Source organism: Stegodyphus dumicola, chromosome 9, assembly GCF_044657685.1.
Source record: "Stegodyphus dumicola isolate Sdum_Otavi_A_Nest chromosome 9, ASM4465768v1".
Classification (NCBI taxonomy): Eukaryota; Metazoa; Arthropoda; class Arachnida; order Araneae; family Eresidae; genus Stegodyphus; species Stegodyphus dumicola.
This window is the reverse complement of record NC_140776.1, coordinates 151577721-151605703: the sequence shown is the minus strand read 5'-3', so window position 1 is coordinate 151605703 and position 27983 is coordinate 151577721. Positions and strand designations below refer to the sequence as shown.

General features: G+C 29.3%; 1 protein-coding gene across 4 annotated transcripts; it reads right to left on the bottom strand.

The window, feature by feature from the left end:
* On the bottom strand, positions 1-27943 carry LOC118200348 (uncharacterized). 4 transcript variants are annotated; one of them, XM_035372305.2, is made up of 8 exons: positions 27559-27942; positions 26196-26379; positions 22950-23206; positions 17664-17817; positions 16330-16594; positions 10813-10941; positions 5130-5302; positions 1-1043 (listed from the first exon to the last, which is right to left on the bottom strand). In XM_035372305.2, exons 1-7 carry the CDS (start codon positions 27560-27562, stop codon positions 5132-5134), a joined length of 1164 nt encoding a protein of 387 aa, XP_035228196.1. In that variant the 5' UTR covers positions 27563-27942; the 3' UTR covers positions 1-1043; positions 5130-5131. The 4 variants fall into 4 exon arrangements, with proteins under 4 accessions (XP_035228196.1, XP_035228199.1, XP_035228198.1 ...); XM_035372308.2 differs by having other exon boundaries at positions 27897-27913; XM_035372307.2 differs by lacking the exon at positions 1-1043 and adding an exon at positions 4405-4913 and having other exon boundaries at positions 27559-27943.
* Positions 27944-27983: the final 40 nt, after the last annotated feature.

Sequence of the window (27983 nt, the reverse complement as noted above, 5' to 3'; positions counted from 1 at the left end):
TATTTTGTATATATACATTTATTGCACAATTTATGTTGTATGATAAATTTTTAAACAATTTCTATCCTTATTTAAACATAATGTTACAGTACATTTTTCACATCCAATAAATGTTTGTAATTTGGAAACTGGCATTTTGCATCGAGTGCGGTTTTTGTTCCACATGGGACTATGTTGAATTTTATCCTGTCTGATGCAGGTTGGAGGAATGTTTGATGCAGGGTCTCTCTGTCTTTTTCCATTGTAATCATTTTGTAAAAGACTGTTTGGTCTTCCATGCTTAGGAACTGAACTTTCACCCATTTTGCACAGTCCAACGGATAACTCAACCTAAAGGCGGCCAGATTTAGCAAATCCTTGGGGTTGGCTCCATTCTGTAGAGACATCCTTTTGTACAGCAGCCATGCATTTATGACTGCAAGGTCTAAAAAGTGGTAAAAAAGTCTCATATACCCCTTTTGTGATTCAGAGTTATTTTGTATCTTCCTATGTGGCTATCTGAGAAATCTACGCCCAGCCTCATATGCTGTATCGTTTCACAAGATTTGGGTAGTTCACAGTAACTGTCTCTTTTTTTCTTCCTATCGATTCTAAATATCTGTCCATTGGGATGTTTCCCAGCAAATGTAGACAACAGGAGCACATTCTTATTATTGTTCCACATTAAATGACATATTTCAATTCCACCACAGTCTGCAACATATTCAATGATTGTTCCCCTCCATTCTTTCTTCATTTGCTTATCTGGAGGGAGCTTGCAACCTGGAATTCTGTTCTCATGCACAGTTTCCAAACAAAGAATACTCTCATCAGCTAAAGACTTCATTATGTTAACTGAAGTATAAAAGTTGTCGAAATACAATTTGAAATTTTGATTTCGAGGAATCTCTCTACAAAGTCTAATCACAACATTTCTACTGGTGCCCAATTCTGCCTCATTTGCTAAGCGATTGTGAGGTAGATTTTTTTAGCCTGAGTGTACCTCAGACTTGTGAGCAAATCCATTGAATCCACATAAAAAATGGTTTGAAAGGAATTACCCACTAAATGAACATAAATAAACAAAATCAAAGAAATTTTCAATACAAACAAACAATATACATATTACAGAATTAGAGACATAAAATTAATATAAATAACAACATTACATGCAAATATTGAGTGGGTATGGCTGATATAAAAATAAGCATGAAATAAAAGGTGTTTTAAGTCTTATAATTTAAAATTCACTCTAAATTTTAACCTGATTCATATATGCATCAAACTGTACTGTAGAATGAAGCCTAACCATAAATGCATAGTGATGCATATATGAATCAAACAGAAAAATTGAAATATTTCGTTCTAAAACAATTAAGTGGTTAAATCTTAACATAGAAATGAAAAGTACATACCTTCAGCTATAAAGAGAAAAATTTTTATGCCTTTAATATTGAATTTATGAATAACGCAAAGCTAGTTTGACCACTGAAAAAACAGAAATGAATTCTGTGTTTTTGACACTAATGAAATAAAGAGTACAGTTTTATGCTGCAATCTATTAGGAAAAAGAACAGCTAAGCAATGATATGGATATATTAAGATAACAATCAGCTCAGTAAACCATCTGCTTTGTAATTTTTTTAATGCTAAATTTAGTAAAAATTGGTATGCTTCATATATGCATCACCATGCATTGAAGGGTTAATTTCCCTTCTCTATTCTAAGAATAGCAACATCTATTTGCACTGCATCATTTCAAGAAAACCCGTATCATATGACTCTTACGTAATTCTGATGATGTAAATGAAACTAAAACTCAAACAGCCAACACTAATTTTACAGTAATATTAACTGTCCAATCAAAATGCCTTGAGAACCAAAACTAACTCAGTCTGAATAAGATTTCATCCTGAAAATAACGCACTTTCCTTCACTTTGCCTTAGCTTGACTGTAGTCTGTCTGCTCCTTCTTTTTTGCTGCAAATCAATCAAAAATGTAAGCCTTTTGGAACAGGCACATTTAATGTGCTGACTTGTGTATAGCTGCAACAGGTTGCTGAAAATAAAACTGAAAATTTAATCTGCCTTTGCCTCCAATTTCCTAGTCATTACGGATAAACACTTCTATGCCATCAAAATTCCTGCTTCTGGGAATTGCTTCCGAGTTTGAATTTTATTACATATATATATTATATTATATTTTTGAAAGAAAGATGGTGCCAAAATATAATTTTCCAAATGTGTTTTCATTCATGACGAAATGAATTCATCATGAAAGGTTTGGTTTGGTTTATTTAATTACGGCAAAGCATACTAGGGCTATCTGCGTAAGGGGAGGGATGCCTTCGTGGAGGACGTTCTAAGAGAAACGGGCTTGTATACACGTTACACATGGGAAAAACCATGAAAATGCCCATGCAGCCAGCCCATTCGTGGGATTCAAACTTCTGACCGAACTACCAGTGTTCAGCGACTTTACCTCTCGGCCGCTGGTGGGCCATCATGAAAGGATGGATGGACAAAAATAGTGTGAAATTGTGGATAAGAAATGTCTGGGAAAATCATTCTGTTGCCTTAAAGAATAGTTTAGTTTAAAGAATCTTTTATTTTGGGACATGTTCAAATCTAATGGATAATACGAGGACACTTCTAAAGAGCGTAATATAGACATGGCCGTTATTCCAGCGGGATTAATGCCATTAGTTCAGCCTTAAGATATATGTATCAATAAAACATTCAAAGAAAATTTAAAGTGACAGTGAACTACATGGATGTTAGAAAGTGAAAGAACATTTAGAAAAGGAGGCAGCTGTGGCATGCCAGTCTAGAAATAGTGCATGAGTGGATAATAAAAGCATGGAATGAAATTAAACCCAATGTAATTCAAAAGTTATTTTAAAAATGTAATATTTCTAATAATCTAGATGCGATGGAAGATGATTATTTAATTTTGAATCAGAGTAACATTGATGGTGAAGATGAAACAGAATTCGATGACGTGGCTGAAGCTATAACAGAAGACAAACAAACATTTCATGTTATCCAATAATAAAAATTTTTTTAAGTTCATAAGCTATGTCATTTCTTTTAAAACAAAGAGCACTTAGGCACATGTAGAAATCTAATTTTTGTATGCTTATTTTTTCCGAATTTTTAAATTTATCATTTTTATATTCAGCGTATAACATGCAGCCACAAATTTCAGTCTTATTTTCTCTGTTAAAAGTATGCATTATATGTTCGAATATATGGTACATATTTTTTATTTAATGAATATATATAAATTAGCTATTCTTCATCTAATATTTATTCATTTTAAAACTTCTTAATTCTCTGGATTTTGAAAATATCTCTCATCATACTTAGTAAATTCACTACTGAGTAGCATGTATTTGTAACCATGTATCAAAAGTTCACCATAATTTATTTCCTGAAGTGAAAATTGAAGAGATTCAAGCAATATTATTGTAGTGCATATTAGAATTTAATACAATGTCTCTTAGGGATTTTTTAAACATAATCCAAAATCATAAAGAAGGTTCAAGAAGCTTTTGATAATACACTACTGTTATACAAAGCAAGATTTATTAAATATTTCTCCAAGTTTCACGGAAAGTCACCAAATGTTATCTGTAGTATCAGTTTATTGAAAAATTAACAAGTGTCAATACACATATTTGATAATTTAATTAGCTTTCCGTAATCAGAGGTCCAACTGTAACCATGAAAATATGTATTTCAGTGTCAGAAAACTGATTTTTAATGACAAAAAATGATTAACCTTGGATATTGATTAAGTAATTTTGACTGAAAGACTGAGACAAAGTAAACTGAGACAAATACTGAGACAAAGTAAAATCTATGCCAAAGTTCTTGATGTGTAAATAGCAGGCATTATACATCAAAAATACACTGAACTAAATTAACCAAAAACATAACTTTGTGAAGAAAATACTAAATAATGATGAATGATGAGTAAAAACTTTAATTTCAGCTTTTATACTGGAAGTAATCAAAACCATAGAGTGATGGTCATGTTATCAGCCCTTGAGTGACATCATGCTGTTAATGCAAACTATTTATTATACAAGAGCTCAAAATGTTAATAAATTAAAAATGACATCATTACCTCAAAACTACATTTCCTGGCAATGCCAAAGAAAGAAGCAATATTCCCCCTTCTGTTTCACATTGCACCGTAATTTTAGAAAAGTGTAGATAAAATAATATTAATATTTTTTATCATTTTTGTTTTAGAAGAGGGCGAAGAGTTCATTTTCTAATCTGTGAAAAGTTCAAAATTGGAAATATCAAACAGCTGTAAAAAATTGAGCGGTTTTAAAAAATTTACCAAAAAAATTAGAAATGACATCAAAATTTTGATACAAATTTATTTAAATGGTTTTTTCGCTCCCTTCGATGGTACAAAAAGTAAATTTCAGAGATATTTTGTTTATTTGTTAGACAAAGATATATGGGAAAAATTTTTTGTTAAATTAAAAAACATCTAAAGTGAATTTTGAAAAAATCCTTGATCCTAACATCTTGAAGAATTTACCATCAAAATCAGAAAATTAATAAAATAATTCAAAAATTGCAATTAGATATTCATATGCAAATTCCATTTTGAAAGAAATAATTTAAACCAAATAACTATAAGAAGCCTACCAGAAAAATTAAGATACAGAAATGAAATCATACATTTGGAACAAGCTATTCAAAATGTCAGCAATAGAAAAAAAGAGAAAAATTTGTTATGATACTATTCTGTCATAAATTACTGCTACATGCATTTATGTAATAAAAAAAAGACTTCATTATTCAAGATAAGTTCTTCCCACTGGATCAAGGTTTGCAACAAATATTTCTTCTAAGTTAAGTGCCAATACTATCTTGCCAAGGTACCAAATCCACAAATTGAAAACAAACACCTAGAATAGAATTTCTTTAAAGTGTTCAGTCATGAAATTTTTTTAATTAAAAGATAAATGAGTTCATGATTCTTTAGCAACCAAATTTAAAACTATTTCCTAAGCAGGCCTAAATGTTATGAAATTAAAAAATGCAATTTAAAAGTTCATTTATTCAGAATTATTAAGAATAACTTAATTCTTTCAAACATTACAATAAAATAATTAAGTACATACATTTAGTTTACTTCCAGATATTTCTTGATAACATCTCTGGCTTCTTTAATAATTTCCAGAAGCTGACTATTTTTTTTATCATACTTGTTGAGATTTCCCAGAAGATTTAATTCCTTTTCCAGTTGTTCTGCTTTTTGCTCCAACTCTTCTATTTGTCTCTCTTGTAGCAAGCACTGAAAACATGCATGAAAAAAATCTATTGGGACTATTTTTATGCATGAACAAAACAGTAGCCAAATTTAGTTACAGAATTTCTAGTAAGGTTATTTTGTTGTTAAATTAAACATGAATTAAGAAGATTAAAAGTGAAAAGAAAAAGTGAATTTTAAATAAGATCAGCATACTACATACAAAACTAGAAATAAAATTTTATAGTATAAGTATAAAATATAGCAATGTGATAAATTCATGCTGTATTGGAATATGATAAATATATTAGAATGTGATACTGTTTGGATAGGACTGAATTATTTATTTGTGACCCCTACCTGCCTAAGGAAAGAGATGCCTTCATGGATAACTTTTTAAAAGAAAGTTGCTCATATTCAGGATGGATATGGGAAAAGCCACAAAAATGTTCATGCAACCCATTCACTGGGATTTCAACCCAAGTTATTCAGCTGTTTTATTCACTTGGCTATTGGTGGTTTAATAGTATTTGGATATATATATACACACACATACATACATATATATATATATGTGATCTACCAGCTTTTGTCCAGAAGAAATAGATTGGTGAAGAAACATAGATGCAGTCGTAGCTTAAATTATCAGACGATAAGTTTAAAAAACAGGATAACAGGTTCCATTTATTATTGGTCAAGAGAAATAGCAGTTACAAATGTCAGATTACCGAAGTAAATAAAAAAGAACAACTAATAACTTTTTGTATGAAGTTTACTGCATCATTACATTAAAGGAAAGACTCCAATATTCCTTTGCGAGTCCTTTTATAGCCTCTGGAAAGACGGAGCTTCCAAGAAATGACGTCAGCCATTCCACTTCACTTTAAATATCTCTAGAACATTCTATAACAGTACGTGTAGAAAAGGCGGGAAAAACAACTTGACTACGGGGCTGTGGATTAAATTCCACGTACTTTCAAATAAGAGACCGTCGTCATTAAAAATGAAAAGAACGTACAGTTAGAATTTTAAGTATATTTTTGACTATGAAATTTTATTATTATAAAATATATATATATATTCGCACTGTAATGTCACTGACTGGAATAGAATAGTCTTCAGTGATGAGTTCCAATGAACAGCAAAGGCGAGTCTGGAGATGCCCCAGACAGCAGTGTAATACCAACCTGACTGTCTTCCGGCAGACAGGCCGACAACCAGGAGTGATGGTCTGGTGTGCCATTTCATTTCATAGCAGGACCCCTTTGGTTGTCATCCTCGCAACCTTACAGCACAGCGGTACGTCAATGAAGTTCTAAGGCCCATTGTGTTGCCCTTCATGTCATGCCACCCTGGGTTCACATTTCAGCAAGGTAATGCTGGCCCCACACCGCACATGTTTCTACTGCTTGCCTTAGTGCTTACCGACATTACGTTGGCCAGCAAGGTCGCCAGTTCTCTTTCCTATTGAGCACGTTTGGAGCACTATGGGCAGGGACCTTCAACCAGCTCAGGATGTTGACGATCTAACGTGCCAATTGGACAGAATTTGGCCCGATATCCCTCAGGAGGACATCCGCAACCTCTGTCAATCGATGGCAAGCCGAATAACTGTTTGCATAAGGGCTAAAGGTGGGCAAATGCATTACTGACTTTTTCACTTTGTAAATCTCTATCACTTTAATAAATCATCCAATTTTTTTCAAACTATAATCATTTGTTTTTCTGTACATGTACATCACTTCTACCGATTTTCGTCCCATTTGGATAATTCCTTCTTGGTGCGTCGTTTTTTTTTTTTTTTTTGTCCAAGAGTGTATACATAAAGCATAAACATTCCATATATTTATTACCTACACACTCTCATCTAATACATTAAATGATATTTATTATGGCTTATACTCATTCATAATGCAATCAGAAAAGGAACTGGACTATGGCAAACCATAATAGGACAAATGACCTAATGTAAATGATTAAAGATGTCTTCACAGAGGACTTTCTGATATATATATATATATTTCTGATGATGAATTATTCTATATTTTCATATAAATTTCATTTCAGCTTATATGAGAAAAATTTTATGCAATCAGTCTTTTCAGTTGCTAGGAATAGAAAACAGCAGACAGCTACCAGTGTTTTGCAGCTTTAACCATTTAGATATTGGTTATTGAAGATAAATTTTGAATATCTGCATTCATGTTGTATTTAATTTAAAAACAAATATTTATTTTGAATGAATTAAAACTGTATTATAAACTCAACAAAGCTTTAATTCAAAAGCAGGGGAAAAAAGCACAAAAGTATATAGTTAAAGGTCAGTTATGAATGCAAGATCATAGATTAAATGGAAGATGAACATTGCCATAAAGAACAAAATTAGACAAAATTGCAATCTTAGATTGTTATGGACTTCAAATAAAACTCTTTTTGAAGACAATCATATACCCTTCTTCAGGAATAGACTTTTGTTTTTCAAAAATCTCATTTTTGAAACCCCCGAATTTTAAACTAACTATAAACCCAATTTTACCCACCTAGTTACCAATTTTTAAACAGATTATAAATCTATAAAGGCAGGATGATTTTAATTCATGCATGCTTCCATATTAATTATAATAGAGACAAAAACACAGTGGCTATAACCAGGAATCTTGTTATTTCTTTGGAGTATAATTGAAATTAATTATGCAGGGATATTCTTGAAAAAAAGAAACATTATTTACTACATTTGGTTTAAACAAGTTATATCTAAAATAACAAACAGTGTAGTTATTAAAAGTTAAATTTCTTTAGCATTATACAGTTTTTTCCTTGTTATAAAACACCAATAGATATCAGTTTTCAAGTAACTCATTTGAGTTAATTAAAAGCTAAAAAACCAATAGTTTACCATTATGTGCAAAATAGAATTATAAAGTTCTAGAAAATTTTAAGGCAGGGGAAGATAATGGTAATTACTTATATGATGGAAAGAAAAATATTGGTAATAATAACTTAAATAAACAAATTTTTGTAAAACATAAATATTAACTATATTATTATAGGAATGAATTATTTTATTATATCAAAATTGATTACGATTATCTGCTCATGACTGCAGAGGGATGCCTTTGGACTTCCTCATGGAATGTAACCTACGTTTATGATGCATATGAGAAAACTTCCTATAGACAACCCATTCAATCATTTAGTATATAACCTAAGATGGCTTGCAGTATTTCAAATCTTTAGCGACCCAGCCACTAGTTGATCTTAAATTATTGTAGTGTATTATTCTCAGAATATTGCAATGAACAGCATTTTTATAACAGATGGTATTCCACAGTATAATACACATGGAAATAATCTATCAGTTAAAGTAAAATTAATAATTAAGCAATATAATCTAGAAAATACCTCACTGATTAAAAATACTACACTGAAAAATGAATTTTTATCATTTGAAGTCAATATTTATAAGTAATACAAATCTATTCACTCTGATATTATTTCCTAAACAAAAAATATCTGTTTATATCTATGCGGGCTCAACATAAATGAAATAGCACAGATTAGTATTAAGTTTATCCAGAAAAATGAGGTGAAAAATAATGAAAAAAGCAACACAAAACAACTTTATATATTATATTTTCTCTCTGATTTCAGTATTTAAACAGAATTAAAGAAAAAAAGGATGATTAAAGAAAAAAGGATAGACGCATATTAATATCAGAGTTAGTCTTTTGAATGTGTAAACATTTCTATAATTGGAAGCAATCCTTTATGAAATGCAGATTCACATTTCTCAATTTCGTTTCTTTAATTCTGAAGTTCCGTAAAGATCATATGTTAATTTCAAATATTTATTGCTTCTTACGAGTGAAAAAATATGTTTCATATTTTGCATATTTTTCATAAATATTACTCTCTTATTTCATGTTATTAATTTATTCAACTTAAAGTATTAGTTATATGCAGTGACATGGCTGGTAGAAAGGGGTGGGAGGCAGTCTAGCCTAGGTGGCATATTTTTGGATACTATTTTTCAAGTGAAATATACCATAGGGGCTGGTCAAATGGATCTTCTTAGCAGAAAGAAAGCTTGGAATTTATTGGATTATAGCAGAGCTCGGTATGGTTATTAGTCTAACAAGCCAGATGTCTTCATAGAAGGTTAAAGTTCTCTGCAAAAGCTTAAAAGAAGGTAGCTACCTCATACTCATTTTAAAATGGGCTCATATTCAATTTAGAAAAGAGGCACTGGCTCACATTCAAATCATGCATGCATGAATACAATGTTATATACTTTATATTACACATTAAGGAAACCAGCCCATTATGTAGAATCTAATTCCCAATAGAACTACCAGCATTCACATAACCACTTTGTCCTTGATTAATGATCATGAGATGCTGAATTGTTATACAAAACTGAATTAAGAAAAGAATAAACTGTCTTTAAACTGTATAGTGTATTCAATGAAATTAGAGACTTCAATAGTTTTTTTTTTTTTTTTTTTTCCTGTTACGCCTTCCTTACTCTATTGAAACTTTCAAATTCAAAATACAAAGATCTATTAAGTTATGATCTCAATGAGATAAATAACAAAGAGTTTGGGAAAAAAATAATAATATAGAATATAGGAATTAAAGTTTTAATTCAATAATATTACTAAGAACTTTTATTTTTTCCCCTATGTGCCATTTTATAGGTTTGATTTTCTGGTGTGCATTGAGAGGGATACCAGAAGTTATAGCTATGCCACTGGTTATATGCTATAATTACTGTGAAATATGTAGAATATTTGAGTTTTTCTTACATTCAATAAACCACGCAGGACATTCCAGCATTAATCAATCTGTTGCACTGCTGAATACTATACATACTTGTAAATTGTTACTTGTGTATAATTACTTATATTATCACTTGCATAGTTTTACTTGAAATTATTAATATGCTATACTTGTAAATTATTCACTTAACATCAACTACAGTTCTTAATGTAGAACTTGGTATGATACTGCTTTTCTTTTAAAGTTTTATACATTCTTAATAAGATAATTAAATAATAAGGTTAAGTAATAAAAGATTTTAACAAAATATTTAATGATGTATATACAACATACCTTAATAAGGATTTTAATAAAATTAATAAGGATTAATAAGGATTTTAAAAATCCTTTAATAAGGTACTTACCTTATTATTTTTAAAAATAATAAGGTACTTACTTACCTAATTATTTTTAAAAATACTGAAATACAGAAAATATTTTATAAAAATATTTAGAAAACAAAAATTTCATTTTGAAGAAAGTCAAACTTACATATCTTTTATTTTCACAATATACTATATTTAATCTCCATGAAGAATAAGGGAATAATTTATCTTATTATACAAATAAAATTACCAAATCAAAGTTGCCTGATATTTCTTATTGAGTTTTTCAGTTATTTTCACAATTAATAACATTACTTTCTAAAGTATGCTACCTTCAAACAGTATTAATCTGAATTAAAATTTTTAAGGTTACACATGTGTTGTTTGAAATATTTAAAATCATATAATTACTTTTTTTCTGAAACTCTGAAGTTCTTTTTGGATATTCTTTTCTGCTTCCAGCTGGATAATCATCTTATTATTTTGCACAAAATTAAGTTTACTGATATCTTCAGTTGTAGGCTCTTTCAATTCTTTCAACTAAAATTAAAAATTTAATAAGATGCACAAAAGAGATACTCAGAAACTCAAGGAAAAAACATTAATTGCAAACTCCCTAACTTGACACAATAGATAGAGATAAAATAAATGTCAAAAGATACACACAAGACTGATATAAACACATGTAAGAAATAGAAGCAAAATTTTGAAAATAATTTTCATTAGTGAATGAATTAGATCCTTTTTCAAGGACTGTTTCTTCAGTACAAATGTTGTACAAGTTGTACTAAGTAAAAATGCATTATTTAAACATAATAAGTAAAAATATAAAATTAAAGAAGTAATTAAAGTAGAATAAGTAAAAAGAGTTCTTATCAAAGTAGAGTAGTAAAGTATTAAAGTAGAGAGTTCTTATTAAAGTAGAATAAGTAAAAATGCACTATAAGAGCAAAAATCTATTATTTAAATAATTTTAACAAAAATAAATAAACAAACAAAATAAACATTTCAATTTAATAAATAGTTTATTAAATTGAAAATAGTTTATTCAATTAATGAAAAACATAAAAATTAACTCTGTTTTACAATACTGAACTGCCAGCATAAGATTAGAGTTTAAATGTAGAGAATTAATTCCTTAATTAGCCAACAAAATTTAAGGAAGTATTGGGCCTGATATATTACTTGACCATCAGTACAGTGCTTATTGAGTCGATTACACAACAGTTCTATGAATAAAATAGAAAAGTTACATTGTCCTACTTCATTAATTTATTGATGCAAAGCACATGAGAATTATTTAAGTAAAAAAAGATGCCTTCATTGAGGACTTCTTGAAAAAAACTCGCTTGTACTTTTATTATACATATGGATAATCACATAGATTACATGCAGCCAGCTCGTCTACTGGAATTTGAACTCAAGATGAATTACATGTGTCCATAGCATTATCCATTCAGTTGTAAGTGGGTTTGCATTATCCTAATGGTTTATTATCTCTGTTCCGGAAACTGTCTCCATTTAGGAACAAAATATTTGAATAACACTGCAAATGGCACACAATGATATATGTGTACATTGTTTCTAACATGGAAAACAGCAAATGCATTAAAAGTCCTTGCAATTTAGTCAAATGCATTAAAAGTTCTTGCAATTTAGTCAAATGCATTAAAAGTCCTTGCAATTGCAGCCCTTAAACAGCTCTTACAAATTTGCAATCATTGGGTGGCTTAACCATATACAGTCAAAAGTCGTTAATCCGGACTCGTCGGGACTTCGGCGATTCCGGATTATCGATTTTTCCAGATTATAGATCACCAGTTTAAATCTGGCAAGATGGCATGCAGAAATTATAAAATTAAAAATATGAAACCGTAATTTATGAAATAAAGAACAATTATGACCTAAACGGTATCAAAATTTACAAAAAAAAAAAAAAAAAAAAAAAAAGCTTAATATTTATTTGTTTATTTCATTAAACATTTCTTTCAATGTAAGTTGTTTAAGTTGCTTCATTTTTTATGTGATAATACATTCTCTTCAATTCTTTAAACAGACATAATTTCTTGTTCAGTTACAAAGTTCCGCTGTTCAAGTCCTATAATTGCTGTGTCGAGAATACCGACAAATTTGTCAATTGAAATTTTTTTGTTTTCAATAACCTCTGTTACTTTCTTTGCTATCGGAAACGAATTATAATGACGAGGAATTTGATTTAAATCATATCAAAGATGGAGTACATTGAGATGAAATACTACATTTAATAAGGAATTATAAGCCAAATAAAATAAAAACATCTACCCTGAAGATAAGGATAGTGCTGACAGATCAACTCACGATTCATTGCGCAGCGCCCCATCGTTAAAGATCAACAAAGTTTAGATAAACAATCGTTAAAGTTTAGATAAACAAAGGATATGCCTTTATCCATTTTTTGTAGCAATTCCACTTTTTGTTTAATGAACTTCGAAACATACTTTCGCTTTGTAGATCATTTACATATTAATAAATATATATCAGAAATTCTATTTGATATAATCGAAAGTTCAAGCTTACTTTTATAAAATTGCTCTAACAGTCTGCAAAAAATAATAAGCCGGATCCAATTCGAAGATTAAGGAACAACGCAATCTGCAACATTAACTGAAATAGATAATTAAATAATTTTAGCTTACCTTATACCGTCCATTATACATTAAACGCGCACTCGTAAACGTATTTTGCACACGCGCACAAGCATATTCTCAGCCACGAAGGCCTTAGCTTCAAACTTTCTGTGCATGCGTCAACACGACGCATGCGCAGAAAGTTTGAAGTTTGAAGCTTTGAGGTCCGGATTATAGATCATTCTGGATTATGGGTGTCCAAATTAACGACTTTTGACTGTATTGAACTCTCATTTATTTTAAAAAACTGATGTGATCTGTCTAATCAAATAGCATGATGTTAATTACTATAATCCAGTGATATATTCTTTCAAAATTCGTATTATGTAACACTATGCAGTTAGTTATGGAACCCATAGAGGACAATAAATTTGTTGTAACTGCTTGCTAATTTTATATTATATTCCATGATATCTAATATCTAAAACAGAATGTAATCCATACTAGTAAACGAACAGCAATAACACAAGCAATTATAACAAAATATTTCTGAATTGAATAGAATAAGATTTGAAGAGCACTACACAATAGAGTAAATAATAAGTAATCGCCTGAAGGAAATAATTTTTTCTCCTTGTATTCTTTCATCGGAAGTGAAGAAGCAGCACAACACAAGAAAAGGTCAATGTGCTGCCATGTGTAAATCATAATTACAATCAGAAGTTCCTTCAACACTATACTGTTGGTTTCAATTAGAGCAAGCTTTTAATTGATCTATGATTTGATGCAACAATCCCCTTCTTTTATTTAATTACTATCCATCTCAAGCATTAACACTCCCATTCTTACACCATACAAGAATATTCACCAATTTTATATCTCATTATTATTTGTAAAGAACTTATATATTTTCAGTATATTCTTGCTACAGCAGTTCAGATTACTTGTTGCTTCAAACAAAGAATGTCTCTTTTCATCCTCCTGGCTTTCCACAGTCAAATTATGATAAATTATATATATGACCTGTATCTTTAAAATATATACTGAAGCACTATTGATACTATCTGTACCTTTATATCATGGCTGTACCCATTTATATGTATGCAGAAGCAGCCATGAACTTTAAATAAAACTGCACAATGTTTCAGCAGTTCAGGCTAATGACAGATTTCAAAGACAAGACAAAACCTGCCCTTTAGGAAACAGCATTGAAAACAACTTTCATTTCAGTAAATATATGAGAAATAAAAATAAAAGGAAACAAAACTAAATTAAGAAATGTTATGTTGATTTCAAAACAGATTGCATTTTTACCAAATTAAATTTTTGTCCCAGACTATGCATACTTAGAAGAAAAAATATTAGGATAAGTCTCTGAAATCAGAAAGTAATCAGTATACGATTTCAAAACCAAGACACAATGTAAAATTATTAAATGACTATTATTATCACTCTGAAATGAACCCAGATTTACTGCTTTAATTTTCTCTGTTATTCATTTTAAAAATTATATATAAAACAAATATTTACTCAGTAAAAAATAACATATGGTCAGTACTGCATGCTTTTATATGGCCAGGCAAAAATGTTCTGAATGTGATGAAACTTCATGTTAAGAGAATAAATCATGTAACTGTTTTCTAGCATGAAAATGCTGCCTTACCTAAAGATATGTGATTTCAAATAACAGGAAAGGGAGAAAAGTATATGTAAAATAAAATGCAATGATTCTTTTATAATAAATAAAGTTGAATATTAAATACATTCCATGTGAAGTTAATAAATTATATTTTAATTATATATAACCAGCATTAAAATTTTACACCAATACAATGAAAAAAAAAATCTGATGTGGATACCACATGACTTCCTTGTACAGCCTATTAAATTATGCACACTTTTTGCTGCATTTCCTTTAAAATTATTTCCTGAATTTCATTAGAGATATAATTCTCATTCAGATAATTCGGTTTTTACTTCACAGCAAGAAGAAAATACATTAAAACTCAAAATATCTTCATTAAAAATTGTAAAATATAAAACATAAAAACCTAAAATATCAAACAGAGTTAAAATCTATTAAAAAGCAATTTTTACAATTAAAATTAGACTTTAAATTAATTAAAATTAGACAGAAAGACAGATTTTTCGATGCACAAAACTTTTGGCCCCCTTCAGCTAAAAGACACTGTAGTAGAAACTGACTTAAATTACCATACTACTCAGTTTCAAATGTAAACAAATGGCTTAGTGGAACTTAAACAACTTTTAAACTGTTGATAATTCTATAACTATTGCATACAGAATAACTAAAGGCATAAAAACCTTAACCAGAACATAAGAACAATATAATTCAATCACTTTTAAAGAAAAAATGCACAATTTACTGACATATATGAATAAAAATCTTAACTCACCGAGCCAGGTAGCAGAGTGGGTACATATATATATATATACATATATTTATATATTTTTGGTGTGGCCAACTAGGGACACAACCAAACAGGGAGGTGCACATCTACACATTAGGGCAGTCCCATAAACAAAATTTCAATGTTCTGAGGCTACTTGTTTTTGAGTTACACGAGATACATACACATATGCTCGTACAAATGTCACAAAAAAGTCTTTTCTGAATCCATTTTAAATCGATTTCACAATCCGTTTTGGGAAAAAAACTCCTTATATTCTGTCCGTATGTGCAGATGTAATGCCAAAAACATTGTTCAAATGAATCAAGAGCCATCAAAATGGATATTTTTGTTAAAATACAATACCTGAAATTTTTTACGATTACAATACTCCTTTACTTCGTACAAGGAAGTACAAATTGCTTCTTTCTAACACTTAAAATTCTACTACAGTACTTCCTTTTACCCCTATTTGTTCCAGTTTCAGTTTTTAACATTTTCAGAAAATAATCCATTTCATGAAAAAAAAAAAAAAAAAACTTCAGTTTTTTGAAATATGCCTTTAAATAGTTCTTTTATATAAAGTTTTCACAAAGGATCATTACAGATCATGTATTATTCCTTCTTAATCCAAACAAATAGCAACATTTTTTTGCTTGACCCATAATGTGTTATGAAGAAAAAAATAGCATTATATACAGCATTTAAATAAAAGTGTTACGTAATTGTAAAAGTTACGCATAGCAACTTGGATATCAAAATAAAAACAGTCACTGGTATTACCTAAGCTAACACATTCATTGTATAATGTTTTTCATGTCTATTACATAATAAAAGTACATTTAAAAATGAATCAGTCAAAAATTATAAAACATTCAACATTAAAATTAAAACTAAAATAGAACACTTACTTGTAAATGAAGCGTTGCTTCAAATAACTGTTCTTTCAATATTCCTTGAACACACTTTCTTTGATTCTCAATGCAATCAAACTCAATTTTAATATCATTTTGCTGTTTTAAGAGATTTTCACATTGTTCAAGTGTAGATTTCAGCCAAAAACTTCCTAACATCCCACTAAAAAATAAAGCCTGATATGGCAATGGCAACACATCAGACTTCAAGAAGTTATATGCAATCATGTTGTCTACAGTTGTAGTCATATCTGATTGTAATCTAAAAATATGTAAGAAACAATAGTACACTATAATCTCTGATAAAAATATGAAGTAATGAAATAAAAATACTAAAAAGTTTTAAGAACTTAAAAATTAAATATAACATGACAAATTTAAGAAACATAATGTGATACATAATGTGATAGTTGTGACAAAAAACATAATGTGATAGTTCAAATAGTTCACGCCCTGCAGATTAGGCAAAAAGAATATTAGAAAAATAGAATATAATTTATCAAACTCTGCTAAAATTGCCTAATTTTCCTATTTTTATTTATTCATTATTTTTTTAAAGTGTAAAATCAGGCAAAACCTTATTACAAAAAGAATTAAATTTAGAAAAAAATTTTGAGGTTTTGTTCAAACATAGTATATATTTTGATAGATAATTATGCATAAATTAGATAAATTTTCAGCCTTAAAAGCAAGAACTCCTTTGATGTTCCTTTTCCTTGAAAGGCAATGTAAAACACTAGTTAAAAAAAATAAATAATTTTAAAAGAATCAACTTCTAAATCAACTTCACTCCTTTTTCAAAAAAAAAAAAAATAAATAAATAAATAAAAATAAAAAAAAAAAAAAACTTCTAAAAATAGTAGGAGAAACAGAAATACAAGTAGAAGGCTAGATATTAAGGAGGTTTAAAGATTTAAAAGAAATACATAGTCCACTTTGCATAACTTGGACAAATGTTCACACAAATAGCAAATCTTAAAAGAAATGAATAAATCAATTTCACAATGATTTTAGAAACAAATGTGCTTATATTAGTAAGAAGAACAAATATCAAGGAAATTTAGAGTGTTTAAAACAAATATATTGTCCACTTTGCATAATTTGGATAAATGCTCTCATATAAGGAAAATTTTAAAAGAAATCATAATGATTTTTAGAAACAAAAATGCTTATATTAGTAAAGAGCTAGACAGATATCAAGGAAGTTTAAAGTATTTTGAAACAAATACATTCTCCATTCTGTATAATTTGGGCAAATGTTCACACATACAGAAATCAGAAGCATCTTAGAGCTCCATTAAAAAAGTGTAATTTATTTGAAGAAAACATACCTTTCAACAAAATCTAAGTATATCTTGTTCAAGTATTCATTTTCATTTTTGAAACACTCATTTCTCTTAGAAACTTCTCGTACTAACTTTGCTAACTTCAATTCCAGAAGTTTAACTTCACTTGAATATTTTTCTGCTTCACTCAGCTGCTGCTCTGTTGAAAAATAAAGTAGCAATACACGAAAAGAGGAGAATAATATAATTTTGTAACTACTGCCAAATTAAAGTTAAAACTAAACATTATGTAACACAATCAGCTCAAATAAATCTCTCTGAACACTCTCATCAGTTTCAATTTATAGCATGTATGTTCACTTTGCTCCTCAGTAAAACGCATACTGCAATTAAACTGATAAATTGTTTTTAATAAAGAAATGTTAAATTAATTAAAAATCTGTTTCAAACAAACAAGTGATGAAGAAACTTAAATTATGTTTTAAACAAACATGTGATAGAGATGTAGCAATTTGGAATGCTCAAAATAAATATTATATTCTTTTTATTCCTTACAGTTACTTATACTGAATCTTTAATTTGTCCACTACTCTCTTTTTAAATTTTTTACTTTTTTTGGAAGGAAGGGGCAGGAGATAATTACTTTTAATACAAAATATGGATTCTTTTCAATGAATTAAAACTAATTTATTAACTACAGCAAATTTAGGCTATAAAAATAACTCATTACTATATTTTGCATGAGCTAAAATTTTTTTTAATAATTTTTAAAAAAAATTAAATAGTAATAATAAATGGTAAAAAATATAAATATTTTTGCAATATAATTTAACAAATATAGTTAAATTATAAATTGTTAAATATTGTTAAATAATAACTAATGAATAAACATATAAAATTTTCCTACTATAGTTTATAATTCATGTGACCCCAAAAAAAGGACTATGTATTCATTTACTTACTCACAGTACTATTTAATAAATTAAACAGAAATATTATAATTGGTTCTCACATAGAAAAACAGTGACTAGGCTTAATTTGACAGTAAGTGTCGTAATCTGTCAGTGCAGTTGATCCCACTCCTGCAGCAATGTTTTTCTTACAGAGGGATGCAAGATGAAATTGTTCTCCCAAGAGCATCCTAGACATGCCATATAGGGTTAAGGTCAGGAGATATGGCTGGCCCCTTGGAGCAAATATTCTCATTTTCCAGGTAATCATTGATCAGCTGATCCCTTTGTGAACGAGTGTTGTCATCAATTAACAGGAACCTAGGACCAATAACACCTCAGAAAACTGCCAAATAACAATTCTCATTCATCATTATGGATGTGAGTCAACCTCATCCAGGTCTTCGCAGTATCGATGCTGTGTCCTGAATCTGTTTCCACAAATTGCAGAGGACAACTAGGCATTGCACTGAGCTCTGTAGCCACTTGTGCTTGTGATTGGCCTGCCTCCAATCTACCAACATTCACCATCTCATTCCCTCACCCATACATTTGTGGCTACTCATTTTACCTGTACCTCATAAAATTAACCCAACTCTTGAGAGAAACATGGAGAATGAGATGAAGGAGTATAAGGACACAAATCGCCAAAACCACCTCATATGCTTATATCCCCTCCACAATCGCAGCTCTACAGATATACACATATATGTTTGTGTATTTAACTCTAAATATTTGCATAATTCTTTGAAGGCATAATTAGTACCTTTGGTTCAATATTTTTCACAAAAATAGACATAATTTGCAAATTTTCTTAATTCTGCACATGAGTGTACTTTTCTAATTTATCAATTTACTTTTCTGTATTAAAAATAGTAGTAACATATTCCTTATCAGCTGCCAAATAGGCATGCCTTAATTTCATTAACTAAAGGGGGAAAAAAGATCCCAAGGTGTAACATATTGGTAATCATTTTCCTGAAGTAGATAATTTAAAAAATAACAAATGCTCAGTAAGTCTTACATAATGCAAGAGATGCATCTATTTATATAATGAATACAGCAAGAAAAGTGTGAAAGAAAATGCAAAATGAAATTATTTATCCATTAGTATTCATACTGAAACTTTTAGTAACCAATAAGAATAAATAGATACCAGGTTCCTCTCTTAAAAAATGAAGTAACTAGTATAAGATCTTACACCTATCAATTTAGCAGAATACCTTGTCTTTTTTCATTTTCTTGACTGGCTAAGAAAACTGTAGATTTTTAAGCTCCAAAATTTCAACACATATTTCCTTGTATCATAAAGTTGACAGAAGTCATCCCTACCTGTGACAATAAATAATTTGTGTGACAATATGTGCATCCTATATATGGCTGTTACAACAATATGAATTTCAGGAACATTTATAGTTTACAAGGAAATTTATTTTGATTTGCAGAGTATTTTCCTCGAGTTGAATTAAAAGCAGAAACTGATTTCAGTCCTGTAACAGGCATTAATCTTTTCCAAATCTTGCAAGCAACAAAGATATCCAACGCCTCAAGAACTCACTATAATTTTTTTCCATCCATACAAATAAATTTTTACTGACTTATCTTCTGTGTATGTGTGCCTTTTTAATGAATATATGAATGAAATGTGAAATAAAATTTATTGCCTTGTGTTATTAGCAGTTAAATTTCAGATGATAAAGAACGAGTACATGTAAGGAAGATCTAACAAAATGGCTGAAACACAGAGATTTACATCGCAACCTAGAAACGAATCAGAATGTTTCTAAGAAATTAATCAAGTAACTTCCGAGATGTTATAAGAAAAATTATTGTTTTATGCCTGGATATACCAAAGCTTGGCCTGAAATGACTTCTTTCAGGAAAGATCTAATTTTGTATCACCTTATCACAGGAAACTGACCTTTGGTGGAAACTGCAGGTATTTTTAAAGAAATGCAAATAATGTCTTACATTTTGATCTACAGCTAATAACATAAATACTTTGGTACTGTTCTGTTATCAGGACTGGATTTACAAATGAATGGTTTTTAACGACTTTTACTAGGTTTCAAACTTCCTTTCTTCTTTATATACAGTTTTAAAAATCAGCAGCTGAAAGTGCTATTTTTGACTACTTTGGTCATTCGATTTTTAAATTCTTTTTTACTACCTTTTTACATATACACACACATATATATATGATGTACCAGCTTTTGTCCAGAATAAAATAGATTGGTGAAGAAATATAGATGTAGTCGTAGCTTAAATTATCAGACGATAAGTTTAAAAAAAACAGGATCCATTTATTATTGGTCAGGAGAAATAGCAGTTACAAAAATTATATTTCCGGAGTAAATAAAAAAGAATTACTAATAACTTTTTGTATGAAGTTTACTGCATCATTACATTAAAGAAAAGACTTTAAGTTCATTGGCAAATCATCTGTCAAACCTTCTAAAATAATCGATTTATCCAAATTAAGCCGCTTACCCACTTCAATTTTCTTTCGAAAGTAATTTGTGATGTCTTCTCTGGCATTAAATTTTATATATATATTTATATACAGTCAAAAGTCTTTAATCCGGACGTTCATAAACCGGAATGATCTATAATCCGGACCTCAAAGCTACAAACTTTCTGCACATGCATAAATGCATAATACCTTTATGCATGTGTATAATACGTTTATGCATGCACATTTAATGTATAACAGATGGTATAAGCTAAGCTAAAATTATCTAATTATCTATTTCTGTTAATGTTGCATATTGCGTTGTTCTTTAATCTTTGAATTGGATCCGGCTTATTATTTTTCGCATACTGTTAGAGCAATTTTATAAAAGTAACCTTGAACTTTCGATTATGTCAAAAAGAATTTCCGATTCTGGAGCTGCCAAAGGATCTACAAAGTGAAAGCATGTTTCGATGTCCATCAAACAAAAAGTGAAATTACTGCAAAAAAATGGATAAAGGCATATCCTTTGTTTCTCTAACCATTCCGAAATCTGTTTATCAATTTCTCGCTGCTCTGCGGGGAAGGGGGGGGGACATCGCGGCACACAATGAACTGGAAGTTGATCTGTCAGCACTATCCTTATCTTCGGGCAGATGTTTTTATTTTATTTGGCTTATAATTCCTTACTATATGTAGCATTTCATCTTGATGTACTCTGATATGATTTAAATCAAATTCCTTGTCATTTTAAATATCACGAATACACATCAAATAGTTTTCTGGTTGCAGTTTTCTGATTTCGACTATGCATAATGTATACTTTATGCATGCGCGTGTTGAAAGAAATGTTTAATAAAGTAAACAAATAAATATTAAGCTTTTTTTTTTTTTTTTTTTTTTTGTAAATTTTGATACAATTTAGATCGTAATTGCTCTTTATTTCATAAATTACGGTTTCATATTTTTAATTTTATAATTTCTGCATGCCATCTTACCAGATTTAAACTGATGATCTATAATCCGGAAAAACCGATAATCCGGAATCGCTGAAGTCCTGACGAGTCCGGATTAAAGACCTTTGATACATACCTGCATACATTCATAAATTTTTTAATTTGGTCTCAATAACAGAACAGTACCGATACTTCATGATATCAATTAGATTTTGTAGTTATTATTTTTTTTATTTATCTATTTCTCATGGCACACTACAAGACAACTGAACACAAATAAAACGCAAAACAAAGATGAGAAAAAGTTATATTTTGCAAGTAAAAAAAAAGAAGAAACATTTTGTAAACTAAAAACTGCTTGCCCTTCATGGAAATAGAACTGCAATAAAAATTTCAACTGGCCTGATGAATTGTTTTCTAAGTTTCATATGCAAATATTATTAAATTAAACCCATTTGTTGACTAAAATGATTTAAGAGAAGCAGGATGTTATGTTGTTATTACTATACAAGTATGAGCATGTTATTGGTTCCTTGTTGACAGTTTAATCATTTATTTTCATATGACGGAACTAGGTACATACAGCAATATGATGAAATTTAAAACAAAATATCCTATCTTCAATGGATTGACTTCATCCACAAGGAATTCTTTTAAAAGATATTATCAAGCCACTTGTTGCATGTGCAGTTTCATGCATATGCAACTCACATGTTTCATATATATATAATTCAATTACAGTATTTTGCTTATTATTACTTTTCAGACTTAGATGTATCTTCCATATGTAGAATTGATACACCCATGGGCTGTATGGCTATTTACAGCCAATGGCAAAGAACATATTACATATCATTGTATGAAACTTGTTTAACATAAATTTTACTCAATGAAATTAAATACATACATCTGATAAATAATATGCATTTTATATAAATAAAGTGCAACAAAATTTATATAACATAAGGCTTACCTAATCTATGTTCAAGTTCAGTTAATCTCTCAACTCGCTTTCTAGCATCTAAAAAAATTTCCTTTTTCTTTAATAGCTGTTCATAGTAATATTCCATTCCATTTAATTCATTTTCCAAGAGAACTGTTTCAGTAAAAAATTCTTGATAGGCTTTATTTAAAAGGTTCATACTCTCCTTTTTAACTATTTTCTTCTCTTTGTACTTACTATTATAAAAAGTTTCTTCTTCTTCCATACATATACACATTTGTTTTCTCCTGCCAAAACAAAAATTTACAACATACTGAAACCAATTTAGAAACTTACTAGAACCAATTTATACTGAAATAAATTTAGAAATTTAATGTAAAGAGAGCAGAAAAAAATACCCATAGTAAAATTAAGAAATGCTTTTTTTCAATGACAATCAAGCATCAAATTAAAAGTTAAGGAAAAAAATACTAGTCTCAAAGGTTAAAATATATTTGTATTTTTATTAACTGCTCTATGCATTAAAAATACATGAGTGTTTTTTACATACTGTTACATATTCGCAATATTATTGAAAATTTGATATATTTTTACACACTGTTAGTGCTGCACAGTTATCCTTAATTCACAGAATTTTGTAGCTGAGCAGACCATTTTTTAAATTTAAATAAAATCAAGTTAAAGTAATCAAAATTATTCAGCATGTGTGTTATGTTCATAAAAATTTCTTTTTATTCAAGAATTTCTAATTAATACTGTAATCCAAATGTTACAGTCATAATATCTATGACTGTAAGTAAAACGTAAAAGTAATGCTTAAAGAATATGATTCTTCAACCTGCGGTTTGTGGGTCACAAGGGGTCTGCCAAAGATATTTTAGTAGCCCACTAAGCTTTTCTCATTAGTTAGAAATGAAATTGCCAATGCCACTCATATTTTTTGCATTTTCTTTCATTTTCTTCATACAGAAGTCTGCAAGATGTTTAATATTTATCTCATCGAACTCTGCCACCCCATCGCGTTGACTTTCTTGATTAAACTAAACACAAAAGAAACCATGTCTAGAGACTTTCTCATACTTTCATATACATCTTGTCCAAAAGTGTGGAGGGAGGATGGGGAAAAATTAATGGAATTCTGTTTCTCCCAATGCTGCAATCAATTACCAAAGGAATAGGTGGATGTAAGCAGCACAACAGGTTGGTGAAAAGCACAATTTATGAAGTTGATTTAAGCTAGGTTACTCATACCCGTTTCAGATTCTGAAATTCAGAAGTGTGTTGTATGGCAAGCCATGGTAACAAACAAAGAAAAGTTGAAGAAATAAAAGTGGTCATCTCTTTAGTTTTTCATGGAGCACAAGAGTAAGGCAGCGCCCTGCATTTGCAAAGAAAGTGTAGCTGTAATGAAAATATATAACATTAAGAGGCATTATGATACTCACAGTTTCAAACTATTTTGAACGTTAACTTGTCTGGCATGACAGCAGTGAGACACGTAGAAGATTTGGCAAAAGATATATTCAATGAGTTAAAATTCAAATGTAAAGTTTTTGTGTTTTATTCTGTAGTGACGGATGAATCAATGGATGCAGCAGATTCTGCACAAGCAGTCATTTTTAATTGTGGCATTGACAGAAACATCACGATTGTCTGGTAATTAGCCAGTGTTGTTGCACTTAAAGGTACAATATGGCGATCAGATTATTTGTATTCAAATCTGACAAAAAAACCTTGGTTAAATGTAAGTTAGACCTTAGCAATATATCTGCCATAACCACAGATGGTAATCCTTCTATGACTGCACAGAAAACAGGAGTAATAACATTACTTGAATTCAATGCAAAAGCATGTGGAAATAGTACTGTGATAGCCTCCTCTGTATCATTCACCAAGAAAACTTGTGTAAGAAGTCTTTCTCAAACTCTGAACATGTGATGAACGAAAATTTAAATTGATGAATGCAAATGCAAATTTAAATTTGAAATTTAATTTACTTTTTTTTTATTTTTGAAAAATTGGAATAACTTAGAAAAGCTGAATGTGTAGATGTTGATCCATACCTAGAAATACCTGCAGCAATGTAGATGGAATAAGAAGCAGCCATAGCAGATTTAAATATTCATTTTTTATTTTAAATGATACTTTCAGCCACAAAAAACAGTGCATACTAATTGTGCCTGTACTGGAACATTCATGTTTTTGATATTGTTACCATAAAAAAAGAACAGTTTAGCAATTGTGTAGGTTGGCTGAGAAGTAGAAAGCAAGTGCACCATCCAGTATGGAGGCCTGGTTCAAAAGAAGGAAGGTTATAGTTTGCAGTATTCTCATTCGTTATTAAAAGTTTCTATGTTAATTGGTTGACTTTTATTATCCACTCAGCAAAAGACTGAAAGGAGACTTATCCAAATTAAAAAGTAGAGGTAAGGGCTATTGCAAATTTAAGTTAAAATTTTTAATACTCTTTATCTTACATATATAATATTTAAAAAAAAACTGTAAATCAAACTATTAACTTCAATTTGCATTAGTGCCTTAGCTCTCCATTTTAGTTTGGCTATTTCCCGTTTCCATCCTAAAAACAATAACTACTTGCCATAAATCTCTTAAAACTCATTTCAAAATTAATCCACATCATATATTCCAATATAGTGGCAATAATGCAGATACTTACATGAAGTTTCAGCCATTCATAATTTTAGAAAGTTATTATAAATCAATCAAAATAAGGCTAAACCAAAACCAAATCAATCTGAATTAAGATATAATTTTGAGAAAGTCGCTTTTCCCCCTTACTTCCTTTCAGGTAAACTACACGCTCTCTGGTGATACTTTATTTTTAATGCATCAAAATGAACTGCTGTGAAGATGTGAAAAAGGTACAAATGCAATCAAAAATGGTCACAGGTTGCAACCATCAAAATATGTAATTCAAGTTACAAATGCACTTCTCAAGAATAACTAAATATTAAAATCAGTCATGACTACAAACTTCTTATTTACTCATTGGCCGTCATTGTTAACAACTACACCACCATAACCAAATTATTCCATATATATATAAATGTAATAATTTTGCAGATTATTCTACTTTACTTAATAAGTTCATCTACTAAAAACATTTATTTCTCATAATCTTATAAACTTTCAATGCCATGTGATTAATATTTTATGCAATTTACTATAAAAAATTTATAATTGTTAGTAATTATCAGTAAACAATAATAAATAAAGAAGTTACATCTTTAAATATAATTTTAAAACTAATAATACCTTGTCAGTTTAGTCTCCAGTTCATTTATTTTTATTGCATAAATTTCTTTCTCAAGTTCTGACATCAAGCCTTTTGAATCTGTTTCTATTTCATGCTTAGCTTTTGTATCAGAAACTTGGTTTCTCTGCCCTTTCCTACTCATTTGTTTCCGTTTGCTTCCAGTCTGCTTAAGTAACCTTGAAGCTAATAAAAATGCAATATAGTAAATAAGTTATCAAGCATTTTATATATAATAAAATACATAGTTACATATGTAATATTAAAAATATTACTTTCAATATTCTGCTTAATTACTGCTTGTGGCATTTTAATTGTAATATACAACATAATTCTTTTTGTATTATTCTTGTTTAAATATTTATAATAAACAACATTAACTACATAAATAAATTATATATACCTGCTTTTGTTTATTGTATTTATAACATATCAGGTAGGACCTATTAATCACTAGTATTAATGCAGTGATTTACATCCTAGACATGAATTTTCTACATAACCTGAAGCAGGTCTATCAAATATCATTACACTGCTATAGAAGTTAATAACAGCTCCTAAACATATAGCATCTCATGAAGCCAGAAATGGCCATTTATATCATTAATATGAAGGCATAATCAGAAATCTTATTTAATTTTTCTTTTAGTTTGATACATCTGAAAGAGAATGTATGAAATTATATCATGGCACACACACACACATACACAGAAAGAGAGAGAGAGACTAAATAATAAGAACCAAATCCACAAAGACTAGAAAGAAATAACATTTAAAACCAAAAAAAATCCCAAAATTTCTCAATGAAAATGTTAAAAAAAAAAAAAAAAAAAAAACTTTTTAAACCAGAAGAAATCCAGAAAACAACAGAAACATATAAGATATTAGCTGATAATTGATTCCTTAATTATCATTGGCAAAACTTTAAAGTAAATTTCCATTCTGCTAAACTTTTCCCAAGAACTTATTAATTTGAATATAATTCAGATAATTTTATATGAAATTGTTATTAAAATATTATACACATACATTAAATAACATATTTACATAGATAGAGAGATTATATGTGTACAGTCATATACTTATCACAGATAGTATTCTAAATAGAGATTTAGTAATTATTTTTAAAAAATTATCGCACATTCATATATTCTACAAAAAAATAATTTTGCACACAAATAATTTTAGAGCAAAAGTGTCAGTGGAATTCCTCTCTATGTGTCTCAAACAGCAACGTTAGACCTAAATTTAGCAATAAAAGATTTTTTCCATTACTGAAATTATTCCGAAGTGGTATCACATGATCCCAAACATACAAAAGCAGATACTATGTATGACCTTTTAGAAAAAGTTAATTCTACTCACACATGTTTAGTAATCGTTAATGTAAGATTATTTCATTTCAAGCCGGTTGAGTTTATTAATATTCAGTCATTTCTTTTCTGAATTTCGAATCTGATAATAGGAATACCTAGCGAAAGTGTCTCACTGCAAAATTTATTAAAGTAAGAGGATATCATAAATTTGCTTAAATTTTTCTGTTTTTTTTCGCCAGGGTATACATTTTTATATTTCCCAAATAAATCATAATTTCTGATATACTGTTCATCATATGAATTTACATACTGTAAAAATAATTAATATTTAACATTTAATTAACTTGTTACATCTAGATACTTTTAAAAACGGAGCTTTTAATTAACCTCCTTGCTTTTAATGCTCAAGCAGACAATGTCGAAATAGCGGTTGCCAAACATGAAATGCCTAAAAATGAAATTTTCAAGAATATT